Consider the following 8,709-nt stretch of genomic DNA (forward strand, 5'->3'; position numbering starts at 1 on the left):
GGATATATATAGTTAAACGGTAAAAAAAAATTCAGTACATGGACAAACAAGAAACGAGTTTGTAGCAATTGAGCGTCATCCATCGGAAAATCCCCGTACTACATTTCCTTTGCGGTTTTAAAAATACTTCTAAATTCTAACTTTTGATTTTCAGTGTGAATGAAAACATAACAGTGACGATGTATGTCACCTTATATGACAGCTATTTTGCAAAATAAACAAAAATAACATGCTTGGAAAAGAATAGCACCACTGTCACTTTAAATCCGCCGAGTTTGGCTCACTTTTTGGCAGGAAGTGAGCCTTACCTCACCGGAATCCAACAAACGTGCGGTGCTGGAAGTGGCAGGGAGCTACTAGTCCAAAACTCATCGCCAGCACGCGTAGACTGGGTAATTATTTGATAAAAATCAAGACTTTACTTTTATCAGCGTTGTCGTTCTACTTGCTTGATTTACGGTCCGTCGTCTGCTTCGACTTTACGGCTCGGTTCTTGTGTTTCGCTTTGTGTCATGGCTTGTCGTGCTTACATTACGTTCAAATCAAACATTCGTTCCATGAAGGGTCTAGGAAAGAGTGGGAAAGCTCTTTCTATATACGACGATGTTTCTCCAATATGTCGTTGTTTAAAAGTGTGTTTCTAATGGTTTAATTTGTGTATTTTGTGACTCGTATTCGGCCGACTTCGATTCGCTGGCAGCGGGTCTTCAGGAAGGATTTGTTTCTACGCATGCGCCAACCTATGTTTTCCCTCACCTGAGCTCGGGATTAGTTCAACTTGAGCTAAAATAGCTTCACGTGGCCTTGCTCTTGCCATTAAAATGCAAACAACTATTCGGCCCATAAAATTAAACAGTAAAATCTAAAGGTTTTACCAAGGGACTGTTATTTGTTTTCCAGTGCACTAAAAACAATTAGCCCATCGCCTGTGGATGACCACAAGACAGAAGCAGCTATGGTGAGTTTTTTTTTTTTTTAAATGTCCAGCGCTTCGCGTCCACTAGGTGGTGCTGTTTCACTAGTAACATGTTTCCACTGAATCACTTGCTTATCTTTTGTTTTCTCATTCTTTCTTTTTCTGGCTTCTTATAACCACTTTACTTTCTTATTCTTTTTATGTGTGTCAGTCTTCAGCAGTGGACCTCAAAACCAAGGAGGAGAAGGATGCAGAATTGGACCGAAGGATCGAAGCGCTGAGAAAGAAGAACGAAGCTCTGGTTAAGCGCTATCAAGTACGTGGTCAGCTCTCATACATGTTCCTAATGGAGGCAAAATAGATCGATGTTGACTCGTTGGCCTGTATTCTTGTTGCCAACAGGAAATAGAAGAAGACAAAAAGAAGGCAGAGCAGGAGGGCATCGCCATCACCACGCCGCGGAAGCCTCGTGCCCACGAGCCGGCAGAATCGGACCGTAGGAGGATAGAAAAGGAAAACTTCACCGTCACGGTCGACTTCTCCAAATCCCCGGCAGGGGGGGTAAGTTGGAATGTTGAACTTGATATTCTATTGCTGTTAATGTGAACCAAGTCATCTCCTAATCAACCTATCTTGCATCATTCACGCAAAGCTGCTCTCATGACAAATCAAACCACCGATAATGGAATTGGACTGCATTTGTGGCTTGCTTGACGGAGAGCCCAGTCTGTGTTCTCGTCTGTCAGCGTGCCTTGTAAAAAAAAAATCAACATTAGACGGAACGACCTTCCCTGGCAGCGGCTGGAAACCAGAGCAGCGGCATCAACATGATGCTATAACGTTCACACAGGCGCTGTAATTTGTTTATATCTCGCTTTTATGTTCTGTTCCCTTTGCGTCACATGCGCGCCAGAAGGTAGGCCATGCTTTTGTTTTTCAATTTGGACTTTGAGCCTCTGGAAATTTGGCCCTCATTTGAAAGGCTTTATATCATCAAATATATTTTGTTACACATTTACTTGCACAACTACAGGATAGCGTCAAAGAAAATCAACCTTGTTCATGAGCCAAAAAGCTCAGAGCAAAAACTTACTGAGTGCCAGCCACTTGTTGTTGGCTGTAGGACAAGCGAGTGGTGGAAGACTGGAAGGCCGCCACGCCCCACGGCCGGCGATCGTCGGAGGAGAATGACGGCCCCCGAGGGCCCAGCGACGGCCACAGCCCACACAGACGGATGGGCTCCGGTCGGCTAGCAAGAGGGGGGACCCCCAGAGGAGGAGGCGGGGGCCGGCAGGAGAGAAGACCGCGAGAACCACGCACGCCCAGAGATGGAGAGCCGGTTGAAGCAGGAGGACGTAGAGGAGGAAGGAGGGGAAGGGGAGGAGGAGGAGGGGGAGGAGGAGGAGGGGGAGGAGGAGACGCAGGCGGGACACCAGGCGGTGGGGACAGGAAGTCCAAGGTGGATTGTCTCTTTTTAAAAAAAAATAATAATAATAATCTAATGTTACATTTTCACCAGTTGTGACACATTTCCTTCTTCCCAAGCAGGAATGGGAAGAGAGGAGGCGACAAAACATTGAAAAGATGAACGAGGAAATGGAGAGAATAGCAGAATATGAGAGAGGCCAGCGGGTAACAAACAAATACATTTGGTTTCCATATGTATTCATTTCTGCTAGTGTTGGACGATGAATCCATTCATTTGAGTTTGAAGTATGTTTTTCTCTCCTCAGGCAGATGGCGATAAGCCCCTCCGCAACTTCCTAGACGACCCGCGTCGCTCCGGCCCGGCCCCCGACATCGACCGCAAGGAAGGCAGCAGGAGACACGTACGCAACTGGGGCGGGCTGGACTTTGACAATGTCAAGACCGGCGGCGATCTGGAGAAAGAGTGGACCGTGAGTCGAATATTGAGATGGATCATGCAAATAGAAACAAATATCCCCTCCATCTGGCACAAAACGTTTTATGGCCAGTCATCAAACTTCAGTGCCATGCGCCATCAAGCCTTCTTGGAATCAAAACGGCAGTCAGCCTTCCCACATTAGCTTGTGCGAGTCAAAGAGAAAACCAATGTTGTACTTTTCCTCGACAGAGTCGGCGACCCGGCCCCAAAGGTTCCATGGACATGACCATGTCCATGACGGGTCGCGAGCGAGCCGAGTACCTGCGCTGGAAGAAGGAGCGCGAGCAGATCGACGAGGAGCGACTGGCGCGCCATCGCAACGCCACCGGACAGTGGAGACGAGAGTGGGACGCGCAGAAGACGGAGAACATGTAGGACAAGAAGCGCCGTTGGCTCGTCATTACAGTCGTGTGTAGACCTGTATTTCATCCACAGGTTCAAGGAGGAAGCGAATGCGGCAGCAGAGGGCGGCACGCCAGAACAGGGAGGCAGGAGAGGTATGTTACCGTTGCCATGGTAACACAACACGTTGTTACTTTGGGGATAAAAATATTGGACATTCCTAAAAATAATCATTTTTGTTTCCCTTATGTGACTTGGATTTTTTGATAGCACTTTGTGTTCCCGGTCACGCACTCAATCACTCTTCCCCCCCCACCCTCACACATTTACTCTTGCATGCTCATTCACTCACTCGCTCCTTTTCTATTTGCCGTGAAAACAAGTTCTCCGCTCATACACCTCCCAACAACTTGCCCATGGTCTCCCCAGAAGCGGAGAGCAGCGTCACGTTTTCTCGCTTTCGGCGTTCACGTAGCCATGTAGGAGCGAGTGACGTCACGCCAGTGGCCGTTTATTAAGTTCATTAGCTAAGTGGTTTGGTTGTATTTCCCTAGAGTGGAGTTGAGACCTCCCTGAAGACCTCATAAGCGGCCTGGGTCCATACTGAAAAAATGACCCATTACCCACAATGCATCTTTGATGTTATTTCCCATCACGAGTGGATGCTTTGTGTGTCCTCCCCGCAGTCCGAGGGCGTAACTTTGGCGGCGGGTCTCGAGTCAGAACCTTAGGTGTTGCTACTGACCATTTGTGTGTCTGTGTGTACTTATCCAAGCAGTTTGCACTCGTGCGTTTGCAGCTGCTTCTGTGTGCGTTTGTGTGGCTGCCGTGTGTTTGTTGTGTGGAGATGGTAGGTCAAGGCTGGGGAGCGGAAAGTCTGAGCTTCCTGCCAGCGTTTCTGGCCTTGCAACCCGACCCAAAATAAGCGGAGGAAGATGGATGAATGATCTCAGGTCGTTATCGTAGTCCCGTGTTAACGTGGTTACAAATAAGCACAAGTTGCTAAAAGGAGTTGATAACGGTCGGACACATTCACAAATATTTCCTCGTACTCACTCTTCATTAGTCCTGTAGTCTCTCGCCCTCTCTTTTCACATGCACGCACACACACACACAGGATGTGGGTGAAGATTGGTTGGCATCAGCCATGAGAGGTGTGACGGATCAAAGCCGCGAATTATTTTTAGCACCACTTGACTGCTGCTTTCTGAGGCTTTGCCAGACTTAAGTGGAAGAAGTGTGGTTTGTATTACATCATTCGCTGACTCTTAATTGGCTGGATGACTCCGGTGTCCTCATCTCCAGTCTTTTTTTTTTTTCTTCCCTTTTCGCTGATCCCGCTTCCTACCTTCTCTTTGTAACCTTTTCATCACCTCCCGCCTCGCTCTTCAAGCACTTATCCCGCCTCTCCTCCTCCATCCCTACAAAGCTGTGACCTTCCTCTCTTTTGCTGCGCCTCATCTCCCACTTCTTTGCTTTATACTTTTCTCTTTGTCCGTTTCCGAAAAGTCCACGTTTGATGTTTTTTGCTGGTTGTGTTTTCTTAATCACAATCGTTCATACAAAACCACTGTGGTTTTATTTTTTTTTGGGGGGGGGGGGGTGATGTCATTTCTAAACTCGTCTTCATCATCGATTTGAGTTGCATACGAGTGTTACCTCTCCCATTGACACAGTTGACACTTTATATTTTACATTTTGCGCCAATGTGTGCCCCAACAGATGAAAGCAAGCATCCGCCCAAAGCGCCCACATTTGGTGACTTCCTGTCCCAGGGCAGGTCCCAGGGGCCTCGAGGGGAGCGGAGTCGAGGCAAGGGCCGAGGAGGGAAGCCCAGCTACAGGTTGAAACTAAATGACTCAATTGTTCTCTCACTGTAATCCCATCATAAAGTTACTACAAGAAATGATTTTTTTTTTTTGGTCCCATTTTATTTTTTTACAGTATGCACGACAATCGCTGGGAAGAAAAGGAAGATGACGAGAAGGAGAAAAAAGACAAACCCAAGCGAGAGAAAAAGGAGAAATCCACACCTGAGCCAACACAGAAGGTGGGCGGCCAGAAGCTAGGGAAAACCTGGTCGTGTTAGAACCTCATGTGACTTCTCTCAGGTGGAGCAGGCACAAGATGAAGAGCAGGACGACGACCAGTGGGAGGACGCCAGCGAGGGCGAGGAGGAAATGTCCGACGAGGATGGGAAGAAAAATGCGGGGAAAGAGGAAGCCGATAAAGACCACGGCAGCCCCGCGTCACCATCGCCTCGCTCCCCTCCGCCGGCTGCCGGAAGCCCCCGTGAGCAGCGTACGCCGAGACCCAAGATCCACATCCCCTCACCGCAGGCGCCCTCACAAAATACCCCAGAGGCGGGAAAGCCCATCAGCCCGTTCCAGCTGCTGGACGGACACCAGCCCGTTTCGGATTGGGCGGAGGAGATGGACATGCTGTCGCCACGGAGCAGCGTGGGGGGGGAGTCTCCCGTGAAACCTCCGAGTGTCGAGAGCAGCCCTCCACAAAAGGAGGAGCAGAAGGAGAACGCCGAAACCATCGAGGACAACTCTGGTAATTCTGATACACAAAAAGTCAGAACATGACAAAGCACAAGCACAGTGTGCCACACAAAAGCTGGTGTTGCGTCATCTTTTTTTTTTTTTTGTGGGGGTCACACATAATTGTAATTATTTTTCAGTTCCCAGTGGCAACATATCTGTTGCACCACCTCCAGAAACGTCAGAAGCCCAGGAGGTTGTCATGGCGTCAGAGCCAGAGGCTGCGCCCTCAGACGCATCGCCGTCCGAACGCGCCCCAACAGACGTGTCCGACGCCACGGCCTCGGACATCTCTGAAGACCTACAAGATGCGCCTGACACCCCCCCGCAAGGTTCTCATCACTTACAAAAATGTGTGTGTGTTGGTGACTTGTCGCAGACGAGGGCTGTTTATTGTAATGAAGATGAATTTATTGTTTGTGTTTGTTTAAAAAAAATACATGCCCTTGAAGAATCGCTTTTTAAATCGCAATTGTAATATTGAGTTAAAAAAAAAAAAAAGTGGTTTCTTAACTTTTTAAGAAAAGTGGTTTCTTAACTTTTTTTAACTCAGTCAGACCAGTCATTTTGTTTTGTTTTGTAGACAAAGCAGACAGTCCAACACCCGCCGTCGTGGTGACTGAGCCCTTCGAAGCTGAAGGGGAGAAAGTTGAGGAAGATGAGGAAGATGAAGATGAGAAAGACGAGAAAGATGAGAAAGACGACAGCACGGGCAACGTGACCACCGATGCCGCTATCACAGCAGAGACGTCTTGTGAGCAGCCGTCCTCAGGTTTGCTACTCATTCACCAACAGATGACGCAGCATCACGTACAACTGTGGCTTCAATATATTCTTATTTATTCAGTAACATCTGAATTTTGCATACATTATGGTTAATGATCATTTTACATCTAGCTCTCTCTCACGTCAATGGAAAGTTTCCAAACGGCACATAAAAAGAACATCTCGAAAGTGGCCCCACAGAGTCGTAAGCATAGAATTATCCAAAATGTTTGATCAGACTTGTAGGTTCAATTCCGGACTTAAATCCGACTCTTGTTTGATCAATTAATCCAGTCAATTGGGACCGACCATTAGCGACCACCGCGGCTAGCACTCAGCTTGCGGTGGCGTCAGGTGGGCTAATGGTTCGCTTGAGAAGTTGTCACAGCGAGCGACCCCCCCCCCCCCCCCCCCCCCCCCCCTCTATCCATTTGTTGATTGTTTGATTGACATATAGTCAAACAAAATGCTTTCCGGTAAAAGCCCTCGTTTGACTGAGAAAGTCCCAAGACCCCATTGTGGCGTCGTCTCCGTTTCAGCTCAGCTCAACTCAGGGCGGGGAACAGGAAACCAGTGAAATGCTGAGATGAGAGGCGCAATTAGGTTTTTGCCAGCAAAGTGCTGAAACGTGATTAGATTAAATCACAAGATGGATGACACGCCAACATTAAAGCAGCGTCTCATTGTAAAAAAATTACAGCAGACTTTCATTTGTATAAACATCATTACTGCCTCCATACAATACTGCGCTACCTCAAAACTTGGAAGACCGAACACGCTAACGCTAGCCGATACTTCCTTGAAACTGATTCTTTTTCAAAAATGTTCTTTGTCAACAGTGTGAAGACCGACAACATTGCTGGAGTGATGTCGCTCCCAACAAGACGGACAGGAGGTTTGCCTTCTTCACACAGTCTGGCTGCGGAGAAGGTTATCTCGTAGTCCTTGTTTTTATGTCGCACGCTTTGTCTTCGCTCACGTCAGCTGCTGGAGGAAGAAAAAAATAAAAATAAAAAAATGACATGGAGCTGCTGGAATCAGCTGACACATAATCAAACAATCACAAGCCTACAGAAGCCAATCAGTTTTCCTTTAAAGGGCTTCAGTTGTTTCAAGACATTTTTTTGTGATTTATTGTTTTTTTTTTTTCCCAAGCAAATATTGCAATCAGTTTTCTGATTTTTGACTGATATACAGTCCTTCATACAGTTCAACGTTGAAATGTTAGGTCTGCTGTCCAAAATGGTTGGCATTGCAATAATTGATCTTGTGATGTGGGGCAAAGACAAACAAAAATAAAATACACAAATGAAACTTTCTATAATGCAGGTTATGCAACAGTCATCTTGGATATGTTCTCAATTCGGTAAGAATCTGCATTGTTTTGTCATGCCTTCAATTAAAATGTAGATCTGATGAGGATTTTACCTTTGTCGCTAACCCCCCCCCCCCCCTTGTTTATCCATCACATTGATGGGTTTAAAGCTGCTGCCAGTGAGCCACGTTGACCTTGCAGGACTGAAACAAAGCAAGTGACTCATCAGTGCAAGAGTGTTTATTTTGTTTTTATTACAGACTCCATCTTGTGTCGTTATGTTGCCATGCACGTTTAACAAGCCCCGGGACAAAATTAAGACCCAATGGTTGCGCACTTTAAAGCCCCCTCATTTCTACCTTGTCCCACATCAAGTTCAGGGAAAAAAATCTTCCTTCAGAAGAATTTTTTAGGAACATTCCTAGTGAAATGAGATGACCCAGAAATACACAAGAGGATAGGTTTAGGCGTATGTGTGTGTTTTTTGTCTTTAATTCATTTCCGGTAATGCTTTTATTTTGAAACACATTCCGGAAACGACTGTGCATCCTTGGGCGGGCTTAACAGTCGTCCCGTCCCGCGGATGCCATCCTGAGTTCACTTGTCCGGCTCAGTGCAGAGGACAAGCGTCCGTGGCATCAGTACCAGAACCGGCGGCACTTGAGCGTCTCCTCAAGCCGACCACACTGCAACCCCTGCACGTCCCGGCGATAGTGGAACCGAGGGGGCGTCTCTCGGTTCCGTACCCGTCCCGCCTCAGATGAGCTCCACGCCGTTGTGGAAAGTGGCTTCACTCACAAGATGAAAGCAACCGACCGAGGGGCCAACGTTACCGTGGACAAACTGAACGGCGACCCCAAGCGGAGGCCCAGCTACCCGGGAGATCCGCGCGCCAAACACGCCAGCATGTCCGCCAAGG

At 47.5% G+C, this 8,709-nt stretch overlaps 1 protein-coding gene across 1 annotated transcript; it reads left to right on the forward strand.

Moving 5' to 3' along the window:
* Positions 1-406: 406 nt before the first annotated feature.
* On the forward strand, positions 407-7,891 carry ccdc9 (coiled-coil domain containing 9). Its single transcript, XM_085916924.1, has 15 exons — positions 407-459; positions 901-958; positions 1,128-1,232; positions 1,319-1,477; positions 2,040-2,375; positions 2,465-2,548; positions 2,650-2,814; positions 3,012-3,193; positions 3,258-3,319; positions 4,887-5,007; positions 5,109-5,214; positions 5,276-5,723; positions 5,851-6,042; positions 6,294-6,482; positions 7,315-7,891. Exons 2-15 carry the CDS (start codon positions 956-958, stop codon positions 7,317-7,319), a joined length of 2,157 nt encoding a protein of 718 aa, XP_085773050.1. The 5' UTR covers positions 407-459; positions 901-955; the 3' UTR covers positions 7,320-7,891.
* The last annotated feature ends 818 nt before the right edge of the window (positions 7,892-8,709 follow it).

Source organism: Syngnathus leptorhynchus, chromosome 7, assembly GCF_054491065.1.
Source record: "Syngnathus leptorhynchus isolate UIUO chromosome 7, UIUO_Slep, whole genome shotgun sequence".
Lineage (NCBI taxonomy): Eukaryota > Metazoa > Chordata > Actinopteri > Syngnathiformes > Syngnathidae > Syngnathus > Syngnathus leptorhynchus.